This window comes from Bactrocera neohumeralis, chromosome 5, assembly GCF_024586455.1.
Source record: "Bactrocera neohumeralis isolate Rockhampton chromosome 5, APGP_CSIRO_Bneo_wtdbg2-racon-allhic-juicebox.fasta_v2, whole genome shotgun sequence".
Lineage (NCBI taxonomy): Eukaryota > Metazoa > Arthropoda > Insecta > Diptera > Tephritidae > Bactrocera > Bactrocera neohumeralis.
This window is the reverse complement of record NC_065922.1, coordinates 64,441,479-64,468,936: the sequence shown is the minus strand read 5'-3', so window position 1 is coordinate 64,468,936 and position 27,458 is coordinate 64,441,479. Positions and strand designations below refer to the sequence as shown.

Genomic DNA, 27,458 nt, shown 5'->3' with positions numbered 1-27,458 from the left:
GAGTCAAAGCATTACGGAAGCAGGACTTACTCTGTTAAATGTCTAATAACCAGATCCAGCATTTCGAAGTTGACCGGTGGCAGCTTGTGTACTAATTTATGCACCTCGTGCACGCGCTGATTCAAGCTCTCTTGTTCTATGTTAAAGTGTATAGATATTAATATACCCCGTTGCGATTCATGACTTTTAGTATACTCACTTGCCGCCTCGATGAAGCCGCTGTGATAGCGATAGGTCATCAGCGGCTCATTTAAATTGCGCAGATACGTCTTCAACGCACTCGCTATGGTGTTGCTCTCCATGAGATCACGATACTGTTCATCGTTAAAAACGCTATCCGCCTTCTTGTGATCCATACCCATTGATAGGAGTTTGGAAATCTTCGTACCGACACCGCTCTTGCGGTAAATACCCTCATCCTCGAGGCCACGCTTCTCCAGCACATCGATGCAACGGCGCACAAAAGCGAAGCCCATGTCATCCAACTGATATTCCTCGCCAGCCTTCACTTTGCCTGGAGCAAAGTAGGTCTGCAATGCAAAAAATTGAGTAGAGTTTAGTGGAGTAAGCATAAGAGTTGGGTAAAATAGTGAGTTAAAGTAGTGTAAATAGTTAGAGCAAATGTATAAGAAATGTGGGATATGTGGTTAGCCACTCACCGATTCGGTGCCGTCCATTGCTTTCACCCACGCCTGCCGATCGTCCTCGCTGAGCGCTTGAAATGTGTAAACAATACCCGGTTTCTCTTTGAATGTCAAATCGAAGCAGAAACGTTTCTCAAATTCCGAATTGCGCGGATGACACGAGTATAATGTTAGTTTCTCCTCTTCACGTCCCTCAGGCCGTGTGGAACTGTGATTCATCTGATTGAATTGCAGCATTGTGAATTCCTTCTTTTGTTTCTTGTATGTACAATAGTATTTCGTCCATGTTGCTTTGAAGGGTTCTAGAAGAGAGATTTTCAAAATCGAGCCTATTTTAAGTATTAATCAGGGGGGTCACACACAACGGCAAAAAATGGGAAATTATAGCAATAAAAAATGCAACAAATACAAAATATAATAAAAATTAAAGTAAAATTATTATAATAATATAATATAATAATATAATATAATATATAATATAATAATAATATAATATATAATATAGAAAATAACTAATTATATAAAAATAAAAATAAGATTTGTGGACATTTTAAAATGGTGGCTTATATGATGAAGGAACTCCCAGATGTTTATCCGAGAAAATAAAAATAATAAACAAAATTACTTGATGCTAAAGAAACTCCTACAGTACACAAAAGGTATTGACTATTGAATATAGAAATATCGTGGGTACATTGATTGTCTGTCCATTTTCTGTTTCTGTGCTTTTTTTTTCAAAATACATTCAAAAGAACTGCTTTAGCAGTTGGTTTTGGTTTAAGCAACCCTAATTTTAATTGTGTTCCAATGAATTTACTTTCATCACAAGCCAACTAGAACCATTAGAAGTACAAACGGCTGAAAATATTGAACAAGATCATAGTTAAAGAAGATATGACTATCAATTATTATAAAAAAGACACATCTCTAGTTGTAGCTATAACTTTACCGGAAAGTTGTGATTACTGATTTTATAGAAAATGCGCAACAATATTAAGCAACCACTATTGACAAGTGTATAAGTTCATTCTTAGCTAGAAAGTGCTTCAAAAACACTAAATGGATTAATTTGGATTATTCCTAAGTCAACTCAACTCGTAAAAGTTTATGAAACAACTCGCTTGAAAGCACTCTAATCCAAATATATAAAAATTTCCGAATTAACCGCCATAACAATTTTTAAATAAGCTTTAAGAAAAGCGGTAGGCTCCATTAAACATTTTTCGAGCAACTTTGAGATTAACGTGCATACGGAGCTTCAAGTGTTATAGAATTGTGAAAAATTGTTTTTATTGCATAATTTTACGGAAGCTAATGGCTCTCACTTTATAATTGTACAATCAAATTAAACAAAAAATAAGAGTTAAGTTACATAAATTTACAACAACTTAAGGTTTAGTGAATACGTTCCTCACATTATTAAAAATAACAAACTAAAACTCCTCATTTTTCCGATATGTGGCAAAAGAACTGAACTCAAAGTCAAAAGTCAAACACATTTTTTGGTGATTTTATAAGTTGTATCAAAAATTACTTTAGCAGAAAATTATACATTATAAAACTATTTAACGGGTGATCCAAGAATAGGTACTTTTTTCAATAGCCTTTTTTTGACAGATCACGCATGAGTCGTGTCAAGCTGCCATGTTATTTTTGTTCCATATTGTTTGGCATTTAATCGGGGAAAGATTTACGCCTGAACAACGTTTACAAATCGTTCTGTAAAGAATATGTTTCGCGCGATTTGCTCAACTAATGTTCAACATAAACTGTCTACTGAGCATACTATTTGCAACACCATCACCTATCTTGAGACCCATTAATTATTGGATAATATTCGACCGAATATGCCACGCCCAGCACACAGTGAAGAAAATATAGCGGCGGAGCGAACTCGGACTGACGTAAAGAACGACTGAAAGCGTAGAAAATACAGCTCAAGAACTGAAGCCGCTCGACATTCTCAAGCGACATCGTTCGCTTTATGGGCTCTTGAAAAATTCCAAGAAAATCCGGCGGTTTCTAGCGAAATTTTATTCAGCGATGACACCCACTGAGCCAGAAATGGTAAACAAATGAAACGAAAAGCAACCTGAAGATATTCAAGAGCTGCTATTTGATAAGGAAAATACAACGGTTTGGTGTGGTTTGTGGACTGGTGGTATCATCGGTCCATATTTCTTCAAAACCGATGTCGGCAAGGACGTAATCGTCAATGGCGACCGTTATCGCGTCATGATAACAGACTATTTGATGCCTGAAATTGAAGCTCGTGATCTCAACGACATTTGGTTTCAACAAGACGGCGCCAATTCACACACATCGCAACAATCAATGGATTTATTGAGAGAACATTACGGTGAGCAGATAATTTTACGTTTTGGGCCGGTCGATAGACCACCAAGAACTCGAACGAGATGCACGAACGAGTCATCGAAAATTGGAACGAATGGATCATCTGAGACATAGCCGCGGCCAACATTTGAAAGAATATAATCTTGAAAAAATAAATGCCAAAGAAAGTTCTTTCGAATGATAATAAACATTTCCCATTAAATTTGAAATTTCTGTGTTTTTTCTTAAAAAAAAAAGTAAGGCACCTCGAAATGGATCACCCTTTGTATATACATATATTTAATTACACATAATGAGTAAAAGGAAATGAAAAGGAAACTATAAAATACGACCATTTAATAAAAGACATAAAACACTGAGACTCACTTTTTTCCATCAAAAATAAATAGCCACGTTTTGTGAATTTCTCCTCTGGTTTCTGTAAAAAAAAAGAGATTATATAATTTAGTATAAAAATTGATAACTTTGCGATGAGAAATGAATAATCACTTAAAAATAAAAAGCTTCTTTTCAATATAATTTTAGGCAAGTAGAGAGATCTGACTCGTATCCTTATATTTTATGCTTAAAATCATGAAGTTTTACTGTCCCCAGCAGTATTGACTTGTTAAGGAATGGAATAGAAAGAAACTTGGTATTTTCTTATACCAAAATAGCCCATAATAAATAAATCTCGAGTAAAAATTGGAATTTTTTTTGGGTCATTCTTTTTGTGGTAATCACAAACGGTTATCGAAAGTGATAGTTCCCTTCAGGAAAAATAAAAGAAGTCAGTCAGTTGCAGCTTTTGAAGGTTTGTCCGATTATACAACGGACTTTTTAGAAAGAAAATTCTCGTATTGTCATATGTAGCTGTTTTTAGCCTTAAATGTAAACTATGGCAAGCGATTAAGTGCTTTAAAGAAAGATCCAAAGCATAGAGCAAATATTAAGGTTAGGTTAAAGGTATATTAGTAGAAAAATAATAGAAGTGAAATTTAAGTATGCAAACGATATTGCAGTGCCTTCACTCTACAACAAAAGCAGCTACAAGATTGGCGACGTTAGATAAGTTTTACACAAGAAACTTCCGCCATAGCTCGACAAGCAGGATGTTGTTGGATAAAATAAAATATAACCTCACGTTTTATTTTAAAAAGAAGGTTTCAAGTGGATGGCGCAGGAGCGGCAATTAAGCAATAATCTCACAGCGGCTTACGTCAGTGATTGCCTTAAGAAGGTTGGAGGCATGACGTGACTGGCCAACTAGCTGTATACCAGATTCCAGACCACAAAGGCATTCCGGGAAGGAAACAGCTGAGGAGTTTGCGAAAAGTGCCAACATTCTGGCTACCGAACCATTACGCAAAATATAAAAAATATATGTAGAAGTGACTAAAACGATTACAATGTCATTTTCGAAAGAGCTGAGAGACGGATCAGAGTGTGATGATATGCCTCAAGAATATGCAGTAAGGGCGCCGAAAGAAAGTACGCATGACTATTCCCCAAAAGTCACAACTTATTGGCATCACATGCGAACCCGATGAGCATAAGTAACGAGGATACATGCAAAAAGTGTTGGGAAATGACAAAATGAAGCAACATAATTAGATATCAAGTCTTTCTTAAACTATCGCAAAAAGCGTTGACGTTCTGTATAACGAATACTTCAGCTTGAATTAAACTGAACCTACATTTCACATTAAAAAGAATCAGTAGGTATATTTATGGCCTGACAGCCAGCCAGTAAAACGTAACCTAACTAAGCCAAGGGTTATTACCACCATTCCTACAGCGGACTCCTCGAAATCGAAATATATTTTTATTTAGTTTACCAATACATCATACGACTGTCTATTAGACAGCCTAGAAAGACCTTTGTCAAAATGTTATTCTTTTCTAGATTTCTAATAACATTTTAGTGAATTTAGATTGAAACTTCTACAGTCGAAGCATTTGCGAATTATTGACATCGTTACTGGAACCCTTGTGGGATTCGGGTTTTATTAAAAATATTATTAGTCTAAATTTTTTCCCTAACCCATGACTTATATTGCTTGCAAATCATAGAAATAACCACAATTACACACCGTTCTCTTTTCCATATATTTTGTCTTCAGTTCAGTGACTTTCTCTCGAGTGCCTTCGAAGTTCTCGCGTGTCTGAAAGCAAAAATAATACAAATTACTTTCAAATTGACATAGAAATTTGTTCAAGCAACTCACCTTTTGCACTTTATGCCGTAAATCTTGCAGGTAATCCCGATTGTCCTCCGCCTGCTCGTGCGCCGTGTGATAGAATACCAACCAGCCGGAGATGAAGCCAAGCAGAATTTCAACGAACTCAAATTTGATGCGCTCCTGCACTTCCTGTATACGTAGCACGTAACTCAAGGACTCCTGTACATATTCACGTTCGTGCATACCCAGACTGGCATCCGCCTGCAAGAGAGAAAAAAGAGATAATTATAATTTAATTGAATATTTGAAATACATTGTTGCAAATATAACACATTGCTCAAAAAATAATTTTCATATAGATCATAAAGCAAATAATTTTTCTACACGATGATGAAACTGAAGAGAGTCCGCAGACATAGTATTCTACAGCCTACAATTTGATCTAAATATTTGTCAGTAGGACCAAAGACTGTTCATGAGCTACTTAAGTATTCTACAAGAAAGAGCTTTAAAAACTATGCCTGAGTTGGTGTCAACCCGTTCCTTACTATCTCTGATAACGAAGTAATCTGGAACAACAGCTTAAGAATACTTAAAGTGATGTTGAAGCTAGGTAACATCGAAGTACAAAATAACTGAATAAGAAAAGAGATCAAAAAGAGTGGAATCACGTTTCATAGTGGGAAGAGAATTTAGGCAATTTTAATAAGCGAAAGCTCAAGAAAACCTTAGTGAACGTGAAAGTTGCGTGAAAGCTCAATAAAAGCTTTTCAAAAATTCTGTAAAATTGGAAAAAAAGGTTAGCGAAAATTCTGTGAAAGTACCGTAAAAGCCTAATGAAAGCTCAATAAAAGCTTTTCAAAATTTTTGTAAAATTGAATTTAGGCAATTTTAATAAGCGAAAGCTCAAAAAAACCTTAGTGAACGTGAAAGTTGCGTGAAAGCTCAATAAAAGCTTTTCAAAAATTCTGTAAAATTGGAAAAAAAGGTTAGCGAAAATTCTGTGAAAGTACCGTAAAAGCCTAATGAATAAAGCACAATAAAAGCTTTTCAAAATTTTTGTAAAATTGAATTTAGGCAATTTTAATAAGCGAAAGCTCAAAAAAACCTTATTCTATAATATATAATTCTGTAAAATTGGAAAAAAAGGTTAGCGAAAATTCTGTGAAAGTACCGTAAAAGCCTAATGAAAGCTCAATAAAAGCTTTTCAAAATTTTTGGAAAATTGTAAAGGGTTTTAGCGAAAGTTCCGTGGCCCAATGAAAGCTCAATAAAAGCTTAGTGAAAGTTCTGTCAAATCGCAATGGTAGGTACCAAAGCTATCGAAGTTAACAAACAAACAGCTTTTCTAATGTTAGTTACGATGTGTAATTTCAAGTGCGCTAACACTACCTCAGGGTGGCAGGCTACAACTGATATTTACTCTTTAAAAAAGTATACGACATAGTTCAATATTAGCTTAAGGCCATGCTTTTGAGCTCTTTGCTTAATTCTTCCATCTTTTTTATACTACATATATGTATGTACATATATATAGATACTTGTTGAGACCATTTCTTATGTAAGACAGTATACAGTGATTGATATAACTCATTGTAACTGTTTTGTCTTTCCATACATGCCATCACCACGAGTGAAATGCAGTCTAACTCTTTAACTTTCCATAGTCAACATCTTCTACTGAACCTAACCTAACATTGCTGCGTAGTATATAGAAAATAACAAAAGTTGGCGCCTATTCCTCAAAATAATTATGAGTGATTGAAGCACGCAAACTCCCGCCCTCCTGCCTTTAAGCGCCATTTGCTAGCCTTTTAATAGCCACAAGCAACATTGAATACACACGCCAACTGGAAAATCCTGTCCTACCACACTTTGTACGACAAAAAAGTTCACGCGCAAACGCAAAAAAGCAAAAGAGAAAAACATGTGAAGGTACAGGGAAAGATAACAAAACACGCGAAGCTATACGAGAGTGTGACACAGCCTATTTAATGAATGAATGAACGAGGAAATAAAAATTAAAATAAAATTGTTAAGAAATCGAAAAAATCAGAAAAGAAATCGAAAAAATTAGAAAAGAACTCGATAAAAAAATCCTTGTTATCCTTGAGAGCTTTTATGAATATAATTATTTTTGTTGCTTTTTATTATTCTTGTACCCTGAACAGAGTATTTAGTATGTTACTATTGCCATGAAGTAAGAGAAAGAAGAAAAGTCGGAGACTCTATAAATTCTCGATTTAGCCCTCCGTGCCTGTCCTTGTGTATAAACCGGAACTTGTGCCTCAGTTTTTGAGATATCGATCTGAAATGTTGCAAACGTCCTTTACTTCTCAAGAAGCTAATTATTTGTCGGACCAGTTGATACCGGAACACTCTAGCATATAATTACCACAGCTGCTATATAAACTGAACGATCGGAAACAAGTTCTTGTATGGGAAACTTTTTCATTTGACGAGACATCTCCAGCAAATTTGGAGTGTTACTCAAGGCATTGTTACAAACTTCCAAGAAATTATACTAATCAGACATTCATTTGACGAGGTATCTCCTCAAAACTTGGTATGGATTACTGTCCAAGACAAATCTAAATTCTACGAAAAAATTATTCGGATTGAACCATTAAGCATATACATTAGGGTGTTTTTTTTTCTTTGAACTATTAATTTTTTTCAGTCCCGTCACTAAATTTTCTTGGAAATACCCTAAAAAAAGTTCCCTAAAAATTTTAGCCCTTAATATTAAAATTAAGAACTGGACCAAGGCCTGTACAAATTTCCCATAGAAAATACACTACAATCGTGAGTTTTTATCTTTAAATTCCTACAGATCAGAGGTATTTTATGGCATCGCTTTGACTTTAGACGCATATTTCTCAGAATTGTTCACTCTACAAAAGTGCCCAGAGCAACAAAGTCGTAACTCACACCGGCGAGGTAGTATGGGGCTCTAAACCTGATTTTTTTCCATGAAATTCGCATTTTTTTGTATTTATCTCGTAAATGGCAAGAGCTATAGAAACCAAACGCTCGGAATCAAGTTTTGGTATGCAAAACCTTTTTTAATTAGTTGTGAAGGGTATACGATTTTCTCTTGTTTTAATTACTATTCTTCTGCAAATTTGTTGAACCTATTCAATGCCGACTGTGGATGATTGGCACGTGGTTCGAACTCTCGTTTACCGTTAAACTATGATATGTGTATATTTTTACTGTTCGTCGAGTGTTTTTGCAGTTACATGTGGTCATAAACCGTTAGCTATAAACTTGTGCATGTAGCCTCGCCTTACACCACATACAAAGCAACAACGACAGCGGCGCGCCAACTAGGAAGCGCGTAAGCCACTTTGAGCGCCGGAAGAAATGCTCAAGCGACATGCCCACACAAGGAGCAGTCGCACAAAAACAAAAGCAAAGTCAGTCGGCGTCAGTTTAGCGGGGTAGCGCATAAAAATTGATCTTTTGACCTTTGGCATTGGCATTGACGCCGTCATTGTTGCCAATCAGTTGTTGCCACACTGCCACTGGCCGACATGTGTGTGCGGCCGCACCCCAATTATTTCATAGCTGAACTCACAAGCCGGTAATTAATTTCATTTGCTTCACTAAAGACGAAATTCCGAAAAGTGCAGTGCGTGCGTGTAAGTGTGTAGTGGAGAAGAAGTCTTATGACGATACAATGACGTGAAATGTTGCAGTGCTGCAATAGTCGTTTCGGTGATAGTGCAACGCACTGATAACAATATAATTCACTCTGTGATATCGCTGAGAATGACAGCGACTGTTGCTCAGAAATTCAATTAAAAGCGAACCTAGTGGCGTTTGAACCCCAGAAACCGCAATTTTTAGTCGAAAGAGATATGAGATACCTGCTGCGCTTTCAAATGTTCTACCAGTAAAATATTTTATTTTAGAGTTTTGACGCGCGTAAAGAAGTGAGGTTAAGTTGTGTGGACAACGACCGAGCGAATTGTATTCAAGAAAGGCCGTGTAGAAGTTACAAAAAGTTTATTCATATGCGAAACCTGGCCATCCAGAGAAATCAACGGCATCGCCGCATGTCAGTGACCCCCAGTTAAAATGCCCTATATTTGCTGGGATCAGAAGGGCGTGATGAATTATAATTCATAATTATGAGCTGCTAAAATATCGTGAAACTCTTAATGGGCAACACTACCCACAACTCATCAAATTGAAGCGGTTGTCTAGCGTAAAACACCCGGGTTTGTAATTACAAATGAGGCAAACATTTTCCATCATGACAACGCTCGGCTGCATGCTGCAAGACTGCTGAAATACTAGTTAGAAAACAGCAGCTGGGAAGTTTTGCCTCAGCCGCCTTATAGCCTTATAGTCCAAACCCTGCCGCTGCTGACTTTCATTTGCTCCGGTCGATCCGATCCGACCGACGCCTTTATTGGAATGCGGTTCACATTAGAAGGGGTATCAAAAATTGGATTGGTTCATTCCGGGCCGCCAAACCGACGCAGTTCTTATGGCATGAAATAGACAAATTGCCAGAAATTTGGAAAAATATTACAGCTTCAGATGACCAGTACTTTGAATAATACAATTTTATATAATTGTTGTTATATAAACGTTCGAATAAAGTCGTAGACCTAATATTAAATTTTAAGCCTTTATTTAGCATCACAGTCAGCAATTGTTCGTTAGCTCAAACACCTTAATGTGAATAAAGTTTTTGTTTATCGCACAATCACTCGTTACCAGTCTCGAGATGCTGAAGAAATGTGCTATTGTCCGCTAGTGGGTCAAAATACCGGCAAAATCACATTCGGGCAGCTTGCGATTCGTTTTCTGACCGTCTCAAGGCCATAGTTAAGGCAAACGGTGGTCATATCGAGCAAAAGTGAATTGTTCCTGAATTTATGATTATTTTCACACATTTTTTACTCTAAAATAAATCAAAATGATTTTCCAAACCGAATTTATGGCTTTTTTAATTACACTTCGAGTGCCGGACCTTGTATTATTATTCACAGAAAACCGGAGAAATGTGTTGTTCTAATATAGAAGGTAATGGAAAAAATTAATGAACAAAGAGCTAATTTATTGGATCATATGAAATGTAGGAATCGTTCTACATTTATATATTTTCGGTAATGGACGATGGTATGATTATTATAGTTAGAAAAAGTGAAATTAAGTAAGACAGATATTAGCATAAACAGCTGTAGTGTACATTAAAGTGAAAGTTATTTAGTGGTTCATGGTATGAGAGCTAAAACATTCATCGAATAGTTTCGAACAAATTTGTCGTAAATACCTCGATCGATTAGAAACCCGTAATTTGGTTAAAGCCCATATTGTGTTCTGTTAGCCTGTTTTGTGTTTCAAAAACAGATGTGTATATTGAAAAATTTTTTAAATATATTTTTGGTGCTTGAATATAGTTGAGTTCGAAAAAGAAAATATTTATGTTAAGTAAAATAAAACTAGAAGTATTGGACTTATATATTTACATCCGCATTATGTATGGCTAGCCAGGTCGTTAAATAGACAACTATTTTCTATAGTTTTTATTTTAATAGTTTTATAAATATTTAGTTATTATTTTATTTTTATTTTTAAATATTTTAATAATATAATTTTATTATTATTATTGAACTATTGAAAACAATAATTTAAATTATTATTATTTTCTTTAAATTTTATTATTATTTAAATATTTTATTATTTTATTTTTAAATATTTTAATAATATAATTTTATTATTATTATTGAACTATTGAAAATAATAATTTATTATTTTTTATTTTAATTGTATTATTATTTAACTATTTTATACATATGTACAAACACCCGCGGCCAAGCGTAACTTACCATTGATATTTTTTCGCTATTTTCAATTTTTTTTTCGTTCTTTGGGTAACTTTTTTATGGATTTAATAGAAAAAAAAATACGGGGAATTATCGATAGCTCGAATATATATACTTTAATCAGGCCCATTTGTAAAATTGAATTGAGACAACTTTTTTTTATTTGCACACAAGTCTTTGATTTCATTATTACTAATTCTTGTAATAACTTAACAACATTTTTTGTTTCAATTGAAAATGGAATTACAACATATTCAAAAAGAATAACGGGAAATCTAATATGGCGTCGGTCCACCTCAAGCGGATATTACAGCTTCGATACGAGCAGGCATTGACCCAACAAGTTTCTCCAAAACACTGCTTGAAATTTCCTCCTCCCAAACACTTTCTAACATTTTTTTTAGTTCTGATTTACTTTTACTTTTTTGACAGAACTTATTTTTTTTTTAATATTTTATATTTGTGTAAGTCAGAGATCACTTCGTTAGAACTTAACGGAAAAATTCCATTACCACAACAAGTACCGTTACAATGAGTGATAGAACACGTTTTCGCTAGAAATTTCTTAATGGTAAGTTACGCTTGGCCGCGGGTTTAGGTATATATCTTTTAAAAAAATTTTAATAATATTATTTATTTTTTGTTTTAATATTTTAATATTTATTTACTTTTTTTTAATAATTTTGTCAATAAATTTTTATTTATTTTTTAATTAATTTAATTTTCTTTTGTGTATGTTAAAGAAAAAAATTAAAAAAAATAAATAATATTTCACAATAAGTTAATACATTACTAATAAATTAAATAAAATATTTATTTATTTAAAATAAGTCATTTCTTGATTTTTTTACTATTTGTTCATTGGGTAATTTATTTTATATGTATACATATGTATGTATGCATTTTGTTGTTCAAATTATATTTTTTTATGCAGAAATAATATGCTGATTTTTCTATACTATCAATATTAAAAAAAAAAATTAATTAAATTTTTAAATTTTTTTTTGATTTTTTATTTATATATTTTCATTCAATTTTTTAGAAACTTTTCCATCTTTTTTTCTAAAAAATAAAATTATGTTGAAGTTAAATAATATCTAATAATAATTAGTTAATTAATAACAAATATATTTTTTTGTTTCGCTTTCACTTTCAGTTTACTGTTTTAAAATTTTTTTGATTTATGTATATATTTTCTATATAATTTTGGGAATTGAGTTGTTTTTGTTTTTTTTGTCGTCTAGTATTTTATTTAATTAACTTCTAAAAGTATAAATAAAATTATGTATTAATTATTAATAATAATCAATTAATTAATAATAAATATTTTTTTTTTTATTTTATATTTCTTTTTTACTTTAAGTTTTACATTTTTTCTATATTTATTTAAATTTTTATTTTATTATTTAGAAAAAAGAAAATACTCATTTTCCTATACCATACTAAGAAAGTCAAACAAAAAATGATAAAAATAAATTTAATTTCTGTTTTTTATTGTTATTTTTTTTTATTTATTTTTTTATTTTTTTTTTCTTTGTATTTTTTTATTTTTTTATTTCGTTTATTTTCGTGTATTTTTTGCGTTATTTTAGTCAATGTAAAATATTAAAACTCTTACTGCTGCATGTTCATACATGCACACAAACATTACTGTATGCACACACATACATATGTATGCACGTTGCACATATTTACAAAGCTCATTGAACAAGAAAACAAATAAACAATGCTTTGGCATAAATGCGCCGAGAATCCTTTAAACAGCCACTCAATGACAGCAATGAAAACAAAACGCCTGCTGCCTGCCAAACAATGACTTACCAAGTGGCAATTGCAAGTGACGACCACAGCCGCAACAACAACAATTGAGACAAGCGTACATGTTGGCACTTGCAGCTGCAGCAGAAAATCCGTTAACACAGCTAGCGGCAAAGGCGACACGACTAACACACGAAAGCACAACTGGCGGAAGGATTATGGTGCAGAAAGGAAAGAAAAAAAAAGATATTTAAACACTTTTTCTACAGCAAATCTCGACACGGAACTTGTTTATACTTATTGGCTTGTGCTGGAGTTAAGGATAATTGATGAGCGGCTAGGTTTAGGGCAACAATAGCGAAGGGAGAGCGTTAAGGAGTAGTGAAAAGTTAGAAATGTGGAAGCATTGATTGTAAAGAGTATGTTGGGAGTGTGCAGGCGTGCAAAGGGGAGTTGTAGAGTTGATTGGTTTGCAGGCAAGATCCTTGAAAGAAATAAGTATGTATATGCAGGCAGCTGGGTGCAAAGTAGCACAAAATTATGTTAAAAAATAATAATAATTGTGCGCAAATTTGTGTCAAGTAGTAATAAAAGCAAACATATTACAACAAAACCAATTCACAATTTCTTAATTTTTCACAGAACACTACGCTTTTGCACAATTTGCGCTTTGACAAAATTATTTACGCACTTCTTCGTATACACTTCACTACACACTTCGTTAACTGTTATTATTGCTCGTTTTTTTTCTCGTCGTTTTTGTTTCTATTTTTTCTTTGCCTGCGTTGCAGGTGTTTGCTTGAATACACCAATATACTTTACACAACGCCTAAAAGCACACTAAACTCGTTGAAATTTGTGCGATATTTCATTAAACAACAACAGCACTATGTTTTAGCAACTAGAATATTTTAATAGTATGTTTAAATTCTGCATTTGTTACACTAAATAACTATAAATTGAAAATCTAACTAATTTTTCGTCGTCAACACGTCACGCTGCTACGCGTACACACTGATTTTTCATCCCGTAGCGCATGGATGGATACGAGAGAAGGTGCTCGTATCGCGAAAATACGAGCCTGCACACACAAACTTACAAACACATATACTTGTATGTGTGTACATATGTATATACAAACTCTTTAACCCGTATGTAGATATGTATGCATACAGCGTACTGTTACACAATGAATGAATATGTGCATGTGTGAGTGCGCGAGTGTATTTGTATGTGGGGAAAAACCAACAAACAAGCATGGAAGAGACCAACTCGCCTTACACCCAACACTGGAGAGTGGTTGCAATGTGGAGAGCCACGGAGGCATAGGCCAGCTATGCCAGAAGAGTCAGAAACTAAAGCGAAAAGCAGCGTGTAAGAAAATACGAGCAAGCGAAAAGCTCAAAAAGCATGCGTTGCGAAGTGGAGGAATGAGGACAACTGGAAAACAATAAAAGCTGAAAGTGGAAAATTTTACGTTTGTTTTACATGCGTTCTTGTAGTATTTTGGTGATGAGCAGCTACAACAAGAAAATTTAAAACAACAAAAATAATACAAAAAAATACAAAAAAAATATGGCAACAACAACAAATAATAACCAACAGTAAGACTGAAAACTAAAAAACGAAAAATAGGATCAAAAAGCAACAATAAGAACAAAAACTAAAACAATAAAAACAAAAACAACAAGAAAGAATGAAAAATATGGCAACAACAACAAATACTATAACCAACAGTAAGACTGAAAACTAAAACTAAAAGGATCAAAAAGCAACAATAAGAACAAAAACTAAAACAATAAAAAACAAAAACAACAACAACAATAAGTACAAGAATGAAAAATATGGCAACAACAACAAATACTATAACCAACAGTAAGACTGAAAACTAAAAAACGAAAAATAGGATCAAAAAGCAACAATAAGAACAAAAACTAAAACAATAAAAAACAAGAACAACAACAACAATAAGTACAAGAATCAAAAATATGGCAAGAACAACAAATACTATAAACAACAGTAAGACTGAAAACTAAAACAAGAAAATAGGATCAAAAAGCAACAATAAGAACAAAAACTAAAACAATAAAAACAAAAACAACAAGAATGAAAAATATGGCAACAACAACAAATACTATAACCAACAGTAAGACTGAAAACTAAAAAACGAAAAATAGAATCAAAAAGCAACAATAAGAACAAAAACTAAAACATGAACAAGTAAGGAAGGGCTAAGTTCGGATGCAACCGAACATTTTATACTCTTGCAACTTCTAAGAATCAAAGCCAGGGAAATACTTGAAGTTGTCAAACCAATCATATAGAGCAATGTCAGCCGGATGTTCGAAAATCCTTATACTCGTATTAGTTATATAGTGGCTAGGCCAAGTTTTCGCTCAAATTTATCTATTTTAGGCACAAAGATACGCTGTTATGAATAAAACACGCGCTTTTATTTTCATTAGGGTAACTCCCATATGGGCCGATATATGTATGTATGTTGTACAAAGTCACCCAGAAGTTCGAAAATCTTTATGTTAAGTATATGGGGGCTAAGGGTAGTATTGGTCCGATTCAACCCATTTTTGACATACAAACATACCATTATACAAGAAGGATTATCCTTTAATTTCAGTTATATATATCATACATTGACCGACATTTCTCGATCAAAAGTCAACTATAGGTACTGGAGTCCACATATTCGGTAACGAGGCTCTTGAACAGTTTTGATTGGATTTGGACAATTTTTGCTTATAAGATGGCACACACTAAAGCATTATTCGTGCAAAATTTTATACTGTTAAGGGGGTATTCTGATCTAGAAATTAAAAAAAAAATCGATTTTTTTTATATTTTCAAAGTTAAACTATTCAAGAATATGTGTACAAGAGGATTTTTCAAAATTCAAATTACTTTCGGAGATATAGGCATTTTTCTGACCCGGCATCCAAACTGGTTCGGCCGGAACTAATCGAACAAAAGACTTTACGCGAAACTTTGAACGCGTTTTTCTCAAAATTGACTTTTTCGGAACGATATCCACGATTTCTCAGGTTCTACTGGACCGATTTACCTTGAAATTTTTATATAGTCTTCTTTATAGGCTTGTCTATGGTTGGCACTAGCCCCATCCCCAAATTTTTATTTTTATTATTTTTGAAAAAATCGAAATAGTCAGAAAAAGTGATCCAAAAAAACTTTTTTTTTCAGGCAGTCGCCATTTTGTGAAAAAAAATTTCTTTCCCACTTTTCCGTAGTTCCTGCCATTGCGATATTATTCAAGATTAATAATTTTTTTTTTTTTGGTTTCAGATAACTAGGAGGGTTGAAATCATGGGTATGGTCACGTGGAAATTTTTAGAGACCCCCCACTTCGTCAGCTCATAATTTTTGAAATTTTTTACTTTTTTTTTTAGTTTTTAATTTTTTTCTGTACTCTTCTAAAATTAACAAATAACTAATAAAAAATGGATAGTAAAAATATTAATTGCCTTTTTTTTACGACACTTTAAAAATTACGTGAAATTCATGCTTCTAGACCAGAATACCCCCTTAAATCAGTCTCCAGTACACAACGAATCAAGTAGAATATAAAATTGTGCGTCATGGGAGTAGGGCGGACGGAGGGACAGACAGACAGTCAACCAAATTTCAACTTTTCTCGTCATCCTGTTTATTTATATATACATATATATATAATATAACCTTATATATATATCGGTTAGTGTTTGGTGATACGTACAACCGTTAGGTGAAGAAAACTATAATACACTGTAACAACAGATTGCAAGAGTACAAAAGTAAAGCAATAAGAATAACAAGAAAAATTAAAACAACAACAATTATAACAAAATTAATATAACAATAATAGGAAAAACAACAACAATAATGCTTTATACCACAATAAACATTAACTCATACCAACAACTAGTGTTCGCACGACCCCTGCTGACGAACAAGCGCGCAGCATGCAAGAGCTGTGCAAGTCCCGCGAAAAGTGTCAAAACGACAATATACAAGTGTGTGTGTGTAGTAGTAATAGTAGTAACAACAAAAATATAAACAATTAAAGCACCGTAACAATGCACATAAAGTTGCAAAAATGGAAGATGTGGCAATAAATCGAAGAGTATATGACAGCAAATGGTTAAACAAACTAAAGGGTAAAAACGAAGTCGTTTAATGCACGTGAAGCTTTCAAGCAGGGCGAAGAAAAACATGAGCTTTAATTTTAGGCAAAACAAAGCGAAGAGCGAGAGAAAGTTAACTGGTGAGGGTAGAAAAAGTTTGAGGCAGTAATAAAGTGATTGAAAGAGAGAGAGCGAAAGAGAGAATTGATATAGTAAAGTTCCAAAAATGTAGTAGTAATTCTGAATTGGTGTACATAGAGCTTTGAAGTGTACTTTAGGGCGCGATTTCGTTATGCAAACTATAGTGCAAGGTTTTAGGCGCATAAGCTTCAAATGAAAAATATGAGAAGAAAACCGAAAAAATATTAAAATAAATTTTTTATTATTAATAAAGAGTACATGAACATAATTGTACAAAATAGTTGATATATATAATATATAAAAGGATTTTAAAATCCTAAAATATTTTACAGCTTCAAGGCTCAATAATTCAATTTATTATAAGGAAATACTATATTTTCATCAACTGAAATATTTTCAATTATTTTCCTACTCTCTTAAGACTTTTCAAAGCTCCACGAGCTTTCCGCAGGATTTTATCTATTATCTAATTACGTACTTATAAGAAGAAATAGTGAAAATTAAGAGAGCCCTAAGAAATGTGTGCCTAAATGTAGCAAATAATATGAAAAGCTTAAGCTTTAAAAAACAATAAAAACAATTTTCTTCATTTAAAGTCTACGTAAGTTTAGAAAAGCTCAATAACATAAAAAATGTGAATATAATTATGGAAGCGCATAATACATTCATTTAACTTGCGTCGCAAAATCACAATTTTAATAAAGCTCTCACTGCTTCTGAGCTTTAAATATCTACTGCTAAGCTTTAACTAACTAAGCTTAACAACTTCGATTTGCACTGGAAAAGCACTTTTTGGTGTTTAAAGATGACTATGCTTTTGAGCTTTTACTTTTCATTTAATAAGCTTTTGAGCTTTGAAACTTGTCATAAAAGCTGAGAAAGCGCTAATTCGTTGCTATAATATTTTATAAACAAATTCGCTAGTGTCACACTAAACTAGACATATTAAATGCTCAAGTAAGCAATAAAAGCTTTCACAAAATTAATTAAACACTTACAAGCACTTTAGGGCTTGCATAGCTGTATGGCACTAGAACTTTTTTTATTATATAAAAACCATAAACAACAGCAGCAGCAGTCGTACTCCAAAATAAATGGGTTGTCGGCCACTTATATGCATGAGTGTATGTATGTATCTATGCATACTATATGTGCATACGTGTATGTAGTTGTTTGTTGGTAGGCTTGTCGCGCAAAAGTCAAGCACTGCATTTGTCAACTAATTGACAGCTTGAGTGCTTTATACGCCTACTTGTAATGAGAACGCCCACACATAAGCGCGTGTACAGTCGGTTGTCTATTTGTGGCTGTGTGTGTGTGGTAAGAAACACCGGATAGAGTTGGACAAAAGAAAGGATGAATTTGCTTGCGGTTTGCAAGGATAGCAAATATATGCTGATCCTAATGAATAAACATGGCTATATTTATAAGTTGTTAACTGAGTGGTTACATGCATATAACAGGTGATCCAAGTAGAGGCACTTTTTTAAATATTCTTTTTTTGACAGATCACGCGTGAGTCGTATCAAGCATATTTGACATTTCATCGTGGAAAGAATTGCACCTGAACAATGTTTACTAATTTACGTTCGCTCAACTTTTGGTCAACATAATCGGCCTACTGCGACTACTACTTGCGACCCTGCATTCATTAGTGGATAATATTCGACCGAATAGACCACGTCAGGCTCGCAGTGTAGAAAATATAGCAGCCGTGGAGAGTCGACTCGGCGCCGTTCGCATCAACTCGGATTGAGGTGTGGAACGACTTCGCGCATTTTACGTCGATATCCTAAATGGAAAGTGTACAAAATACAACTAATTCAAGAACTGAAGACGCCCAACCTTCCCAAGCGACAGCGCTTCGCTCTATGGACTCTTGAAAAGTTCCAAGAAGATCTGAAGTTTTCGAGCCAAATCTTGTTCGGCGATGAGGCCCATTACTGGCTCAATGGGTTTGTAAAGCAGCAAAATCGCCGCATATGGGACGATGAGCAACCTTAAGAGATTCAAGAGCTGTCAATTCATTCAAAAAATAACAACGGTTTAGTGTAGTTTGTGAGGCCGGTGGAATCAGCGGTCCATATTTCCTCGAAAATGATGTCGGCAAGAACGTAATCGTCAATTCGTTATCCGTCAACCGTTATCGCGTCATGATAACCGACTATTTGATGCCTGAAAGGCTCGTGATCTCGGCGACATTTGGTTTCAACAATACGTCTCCCCTTCCCCAAATCACATCAGTCAATGGATTTATTGAGAGAACACTTCGGTGAGCAGATAATTTCACTTTTTAGGGCTAGTCGATTGGTCACCAAGATCGTGTTAGAATTTTTGCGGTAGCAGTATGTGAAGTCTAAAGTCTATGCGACAATCCCGCTTCGATTCAGGCCTTGGAGCAAAACATGACGGAGAACCTTGAAATGGATCACCCTTTATATGTTTCTTTTTGATATATCCTGTTTCATATGGAACTTAGATTTTAGCTATAGCTTCCATAGTAATACTTCACCTCTGTCACGTATGTATACAAGTATACACAAATCTAACCTCACTCGACCTCCATTGACAACGACCAGGCCACCATACAATAACAATAACACACAAATCCATTTCGGGTTAATAAATGTAATTGTAGATTGTGTACGAATAGAAATAGATATAGAAATTGGTATGGTATAGACGAGTTAAATGAAGGACATAATGGGAATTACACATAAAACTGCATACAATAGTAGATATGTAACGGTATGTAAGACAGACAGCTGTAATGACTGACATATGACTTTGCGCTTGTGGCGGTTATTGACAGTTGTGACAAGCAGGCTGAGAATATATCGATTTTATCGAGTTATTAGCAATTTTAATAATAATAGTGTGATAAATATTTAGTTGAGATTTTATTCTGGGCCATGACATGACATGTTGTCCTTTAAATGTTACGTGCTATAAACAGAAAAGTTTCAGATTAGAATTAAAAAGATTGAGGTTAGAATATTGTAGCATATGACATTTAAAAGGCTACACAAAACTAACCGAACTATTGAGCTTAGGTTAGTAGTAAATAATCCAAAGAAGAAAATAAATGATGTAGAAAAATCATCGAAAATCAAAAGTCTTACAAAAAGGCAATCATACTGCTAAAAACTCGAAAACCTAACCTCACTTTTGGGTTAAGTTATTGAAATGATATTCCAAGAATTGAGTATTTAAACAAAAATAGAAAGAGTTAAGGAAGCAAATTTATATATAAATATATAAAGCCACATGGAGGATGGAGCCATGCGTTCACGGAAGTGAAGAAAGTTCTCTGATCGTCATTCACTTGGGAGTGGCTAGAAACGATTCTTTTACATATGGCTCAAGCAGCTCACAACTTCCGGTCTTTGACCAAGTATCCTCTGGGTAGCCTAAGAACATCCATTTGAAGGCGAGCTAAAGTGAGAAGGCGAAACATCCCCTCCGCAGGGTTGTGCGCTGGTTTTGGGACCCGCCAAGTAAAAAACGCACCCAATGAAAACAAACAACAAGCCTCGGATGAGTGACTTCCCTTTTGATGACGATCATGACAAACGAATTAAGGACTATGATTTGAGGGCATGCACCTGGAATGTCCGGTTCCTTAATTGGGAAGGTGACGCTGCCCAGCTAGTTGTTGTCCTCGTTAGAGTTAAGGCTGAAATCACCGCCGTCCAAGAACTGCGAAGGACGGGACAGGGACTGAAATGTGTAGATCCTTATGTCACTTACTACAGTCGACTTACACTCCTGCTCTCTGAGAGCACTCATTAGCAACTCGTTATAAAGGAACTGTGAAACGACATTTCGAGCTCCATACGTACAGCTGCAAACGAACAAAAGGTTTCAAGACCGGAGCAAACTCTTCTACAACCCGCAGATGTGATCTAGTGACTCCCCATTCGATAATGACTGAGCGGACCTTCCATTGCCCGACTCTGAAAAAGTTCGTATAGCAATTACCCGTCTGAAGAACAACAAAGCGGCGGAGACCGATGGATGGCCGGCCGACTATTCTAATACAGCGGTGTAGAGCTGATAAGGAGAATGCATCAGCTTTTTGTACAATATGGTTGGACGAAAGCATGCCCGATGATTGGAGTTTAAGTGTACTCTGCCAAATGCACAAAAAGCGAGACCTCACAATCAAAAAACAGTGGGATAATAGATTTGCTTTTTATATAATTCAAATTGTATATAATTTCAAATTTAACACATTCAAAATTATTTTCCAAAGTTCCATTTCTAGCTATGCTAGTCAAAATACATTAAACCCCACACTAAGGGCAAAATGGGCAATTGCAAAGCAGCGCCCAAGGTGTGATTTGTGGCGAAACTAACTGTGTAATGCCGACTAAAAGTTTACTCCAGCACATATGTAAGTACAAACACATAAGAGCTAATTTAACTACAGAACACAATTTTCTCATATACAAGATATGGTATGTGTGTGTGCTTATAGATTGTTAAGGCACATGTGTTTATAATCTGCACCGTCCATGCATTGTCAAGCTCGCGGCCATCCAACGGCACAATGATAGACTTTGCCGGCGCATGCAATTAAAGTCAAAGTGATTTGCGTTTTAAATCCTTGACAAAGGACGCTACGATGACAAACTGGAGGTGAGTGATTTCAGAGTTTGTCGAATGATTTTGAGTGGATTTTAGTGAAGCGGCAGTGAATTGAATGACAGCGAAACAAGGCAGCCAGTGGAGTGAAATATTTGAAAGGAAATGGTAGAAGAGAGAAAGTGAAAAATCAGTAATGAATTGCAAGGTGTACTGCTGGAGGCAAGGATTGCATTGGGCGAAGTTGATTCTGCAAGCAAAACAACCCCCATTAAGTGGAGTATCTGAATAATCAACGTAAACGCCGCGGGAGGCAAGCTACACACTTATTCCAGTGGGTATACAGGGAGGCATAGGAAATGGTTTAATGGGTGTTTTTTTAGGACGAGGACAGACCTGACTAAGGTTACCTTTCATATAATGTTTCAAGGAAAATATGATTGTACTCTGTACCGCCGAAGCTGTTTCGACTCTTTTTTAAGATTTTAAGTTCGTAAAATAGAGTTTTTGGCCGAAGATGGGTCATACTCAGCTGTATAATATACTATATAATCCAATGGGAAACACTAAAAAATATTAAACCTCATTCCAAGAAGCATTTTTGGAAATTATCTGGTATCTTATATATGATTTCTCAACCGAAGAAATACACGCCGACCAGACATTTTGAGAGATCTTTAAATGAAAACATTCCTAATGAGAACAAGAAGGAAAAAAGATGTGAAGCAACAGGCGAAAATAAGATACATGGGAGAGAAAAGAAGGAAACAGAGATTAACACAAGAAAATAAAACAGAGAGATAGAAAGAAGTGGGATAAAAGTAAGAGAGAAAGAAGTAGAGTAAAAGCGAGATAAGTAATGAAGTATCTATATAATGAGAGAGTGAAATGGAGAGACGACTAGAGTAAGAGTGAGAGAAACAAAGAGATAAAAAAAGCGAGATAAAGAATTAGTGAGCCTCAACCTTGGTTAAAATATAGTCCATTCATAAATCGATAGTAAATATTATTATTTCATTTCGAAGAGTGCTTTGTCAATAACGTCTCAATTTTTCACTTTGACAAAGATTTATATAAGGATCCAATGGAACTCAATATTTTCTTGGCATGTTGTTGATCGTTGAAAATAGAATGGATGAATGGTTTGGTAGAATGAAAGGGAGTAAAGCAAAAGAGGAACAGAGAAAATAAAAACGAGTAGGTGACAGAAATAGAGTTATTACAAGACGAGAGGGAGAGAGCTACACACAGAGAGTCAGAGAGAGAGAGAGAGAGAGAGAAGAGAGAGAGAGAGAGAGAGAAAGAGATAGAGAGCGAAAGAGAGAGAGAGAGTGAAAGAGAGAGAGAGCGAAAGAGAGAGAGAGCGAAAGAGAGAGAGAGCGAAAGAGAAAGAGAGAGCGAAAGAGATAGATAAAGCGAAAGAGAGAGAGAGACGGATGGTGATGGTGAGAGACAGAAGGAAACGGGAAAGAGCCTCAGCCTTGGAAAAAATATAATTCATATGCAATTCATAAATCGATGGTCAATATCATTGTTTAATTCTGAAACTTCCGAACTTAGCTAATACCGTATCATTTGCAAGAGTAACAATGCGAAGCTTGAGCCTGTGAAGACAGTAAAGGTTTTCGACACACCTATTGAGCTTTAAGCAACCAATATTAGGAAACTTATACTAGTTTAACGCATTCCACTTGGTTAAGCGCTCTAGTCCATACTTTCAAAAATTCATTGCGTTATAATATCGCAGGTTCTCTTGAATATTTTGTTCACCATTGTTCACTAGAACTTTTGAATGAAGTGTCTTCATAGGTTAATTTAAAAGGAAACTTGGTTGCTGGTCTTTTCAACAGATTTTCAACCAATCTGCCAACTGATCAAAGTAGCCAGGCTACAGGTAGATACAGCCTTAACAAACTGAAACTTTTCGAGTCATAATTCTTTAAATTCGGTTAATGACTGTGAAACAGTTCGAATTTGCACTACAACATTACTTAAAACATTTAATTATTTTTTGGATCCACCAAATAAATTTCTAGGTTATACACCTTAAAGAGACACCCTTCACTTATTTATTTATTATTTTACTTAAAAGCATGATTTTCATTCATGAAATATATTGACGTAGCATACTTTTGGGGGCAAATGACTGAAGTTGCAGTATAGAACATACATAAGAGTGGGAGAAAGACAAGAGAGAGGGTAGCAAAATGGGATGCAAAATTTTTACATTTACAATCCGCTGTTTTTGTTATCTTTTTTTACTTGTGTACCACAATCACACCTCTGAAAATTGGCGTCGAGCACGAAGGAAGAGCCACACCCCAATTTGTTGCAAAATAGAAACGCTGAAAAATGCTGCAATACTCAAACCATGTCTCTACAAACAGCAGCTCGCTGAATGGAAAGACAACGTAGAAAAGGCAACAACAAAAACAATAAAAATATGCGCTGGTATGAGGGTCTGTTTGTGGCATCCTGCCGCTGCTGCTGGCCTCACAGGAAACACGGAATATTAAAAGCTGTTGGCACCGGCAATATGCGGCCCCACAACAATAACAATAAACTAGAAAGCTAGAACAAAAGCAATAGCAAACAACTCGACAAACATTAAGTAAATGCACAACAACAACAATTCGAGGTAAACGCCGGGTAAACAAAACCTTGAAGCAACAGCAGTCGCCGGGCGACCGTGACTGATAAGGAAGCCAAAGCAAAAATCAAGGCAACCAACAACAGCAACAAAGCAAGTGTAAACGTGGAAACGAAGCAGTGAAGTAAAACAAAACAAAAAGCAAATATGTGTGTGTGTAAATATGTATTTGCTTGTATGTGCCTTGAAAAAATTACCGAGTTTACGGCAAAGACTCACGTGCTAAGGTGCACAGTGAAAAACAACAAAAAGAAAATCATGACAAAACGGTTTAACGAAAATGAACATGTGAAAATATGCATGAAACCGGGGGTGGCAAGAAGAGAAACTGAACTTTAATAGAAGGCAAAGTTGGGTGTGGGGAGCTCGGTTCCAGGCCAAAAAACTAGTAAAATGGTAGTGAATTGTTTTACATACATACAGACATACATGGTAGAGAAGTATGCATAAGAAAACGAACAAAGTACGCAGCAATCGATATTGCAAATGTGTTAAATTATTCAGTGCGGATGGCAGCAGCTGCAGGCGAATGTTGCACACGCGCATATTGAATGATAAGAAGTTGGCAACAAGAAGTAGGCATGAATACAAGTCGCAGAAAAGAGTAAGAGAATTAAAGATTAAGCAGCACTACCTTTTACCATACATGAATATACACGAAGTCCATTGGTAACAGGCAAAGGTGTCTTACAGATGCTTGCAACATAACCATGGCAAGCGAAATATCATTATTTATTGATTAAAAAGTGCGAAACACAAGAAAAACAGTAAAGTTCGGCTGTGCCGAAGCTATAATATCTTTGGTGTGCAGGATATAAATCCTTTCCGTGATCTAAAATGAAAATTTATGCGAAATCTGTGAAAAGTAAAAGTGTAGTTATCGCACTACGAAACAAAAGGTTTCGATTGCCCTGTTTTTTTTGTGGTTCGGAATTTTTTAAAAATAAAGAAAAAAAATCTTTCGAAAGCTCTTCGTAGTGCGATACTATAATGTATAAGAAAGCTCTGTGCAAAATTGCATGTGAATCGGTTCAGTAGAACTTGAGATATCATGCACACCGTTTCTAGAAAAGTAGTTATGAGAAAAACGAGTCTAAAGTATGAGAACTAGTCGCGCGCAGTCGGAGTCGGAGTCACCAAATTAGCTGTAACTCGGAAATTAATTTGAATTTCAAAAAATCCTCTTAGGGACATTTTCTTGAAGGGTTACGAGGGCTGCTATATATATTATGGCCTAGGGCAGCACTAAGTGTTGCCAGGTGCAATCTGACATTTCCATTGGAAAGTTTGACATTTTTTAGCATAACATCACTCAGAACGTTTTGTCATTTAATCGTGAATTGTTTTATTTACAGGGAATTAAAAAATTCATCTCGGCCAAAAAATGGAATTAACTCGTGAACATTTTCGTGCGATCATTTTTCACAACTTTCGACGTGGATTATCACGACAAGAGTACATCGATGAACTAAAATCTTTGTATGGCTATGAAGCACCATCCTATAGCACTGTGAAAAACTGGTACAACGAATTCAATCGTGGCCGACGCTCGCTCAAAGACGAATTCCGTGAAGGTCGTCCAAAAACAGTCGTTGTGCCAGAAAACATCCATGCCGTACGTGAACTGATAATGCAAGACCGTCAAATGTAAAAATTATTGGATACAACTTTTCAGATAGAGGCATCGTGTGACATGCATTTCTCTCCACCACACAAAAAATACATTCGGTATTGCATGAACACACTGGCCAGTAATATTTATATATATAAAGGTTTGTTCTCGTTGGATTTACAAACATCGTGTCACAATTTAATATCGCTCAAAAATCTACGGATTGTTAATACGATCGCGGTTCTTCAAAAGACGTAACTACTATAAGATCGATTGTCTGACTTAACTCCAATCTCTTGAAAGAACAGTATAAAAGCAGACACTAAATCAGCGAAAAGAATGTAAAGCAACTAACGGGTGATCCCAGTGTAGATACTTTTTTCAATAGCCTTTTCTTGACAGAACACGAGTGAGTCTTGTCAAACTGTCATGTTATTTTCGTTCAGTATTGTTTGCCATTTCATCAGGGAAAGCCTTACGCCTGAACAACGTTTACAAACCGTTCCAAAGATTGTTCTTTCGAGTATACGAATACAACAAACACTCTCCATTAAATTTGAAGTTTCTGTGTGTTTTCTTTAAAGAAGTAGGGAACTTCGAAAACGATCACTCTTTAATAATCTTAACAGAAAAACGCGATAAGACGACTGACAAATCAATGGAGGTATAAAAATCAATCTAGGTGATGTGTCAGGACAATAACAGCTACCATTCCCAACACGGTCGGATATTATTAGTTACACCGGCATTTCGAAGAGGTTGATTTAATAATTCCCATATACCATCTCAAATCGAAAATACAACACCGAGAGTGAAGTTGAAACCAATCATGTGATTTCTATATGCGTCAAAAATAATGCAGGGATCTCTAAGAACGCAATAATGTCAGATATCACGTCAAATAAAAGCGTAATATACCCTATATGAGAATCTAGACACAACATACTACACTCACTCACTAACTTTTCGTTCTTTCAAAAATAGTCATGCCGTAACGTCATCAAGCACTGAACTAAATATTAAATTCGAATTCTCAGTTGAATTCCTCGAAAGCGTGGCATTTGTTGTAATTTTTTTAAGGTTATGATATCTGTAGTACACAATTCTTTTGACACAGATCGCATGACAACTCAAATTGCAAACAACTGAAAACAATTAAAGGCACTTACAGACACACACAAACCGATTTAAATGTTTATGCAAAGCAACCTGTCAGCATAAATTAAAATTAAAAAAGCAACAACAGCAATGTGCAACAATATGCGAAAAATGCAAAGTTGGAAGCGAAAAAAAATAATGATATTAAAAAAAAAATAAAATAAAATGAAAAAAATAAATAAATAAAATAAAATGAAAAAAAAAATTTAAAAAAAAATGAATAAAATCCAAAACATTGACCTGGCAATTAAAATCGAGTGAATGATTGGCGTCATTTATCGTAAGAATTGCTGACATTCTTTATACAACTGTTTTTACGAACGAACATTGAACCCGACCGAACGACAACGTGCGGGAAGAGTAATAAGCTGACTGCGCTTTATTGTAGAATAATATAATTAACATGCATAACATT

General features: G+C 34.8%; 1 protein-coding gene and 1 long non-coding RNA gene across 5 annotated transcripts in view; one reads left to right on the top strand and one right to left on the bottom strand.

The window, feature by feature from the left end:
* Positions 1-27,458, bottom strand: part of LOC126759151 (rho GTPase-activating protein Graf) — a 204,224-nt gene that overhangs the window by 5,212 nt on the left and 171,554 nt on the right. For 2 of the 4 annotated variants that reach the window (XM_050473812.1, XM_050473813.1), the window contains exons 5-10: positions 5,207-5,422; positions 5,072-5,143; positions 3,366-3,417; positions 660-973; positions 200-530; positions 31-136 (exon numbers count right to left, since the gene is read on the bottom strand). In XM_050473812.1, the coding sequence (XP_050329769.1) occupies positions 31-136; positions 200-530; positions 660-973; positions 3,366-3,417; positions 5,072-5,143; positions 5,207-5,422 (1,091 nt within the window). Of the gene's footprint in view, positions 1-30; positions 137-199; positions 531-659; positions 974-3,365; positions 3,418-5,071; positions 5,144-5,206; positions 5,423-12,825; positions 12,967-16,690; positions 16,751-27,458 lie in introns of those variants that run through there. The other 2 variants (XM_050473815.1, XM_050473814.1) reach the window with 2 other exon arrangements.
* LOC126759204 (uncharacterized) overlaps positions 1-27,458 on the top strand; it is a 276,318-nt gene that overhangs the window by 168,553 nt on the left and 80,307 nt on the right. The gene's annotated exons all lie outside the window — the stretch shown is intronic.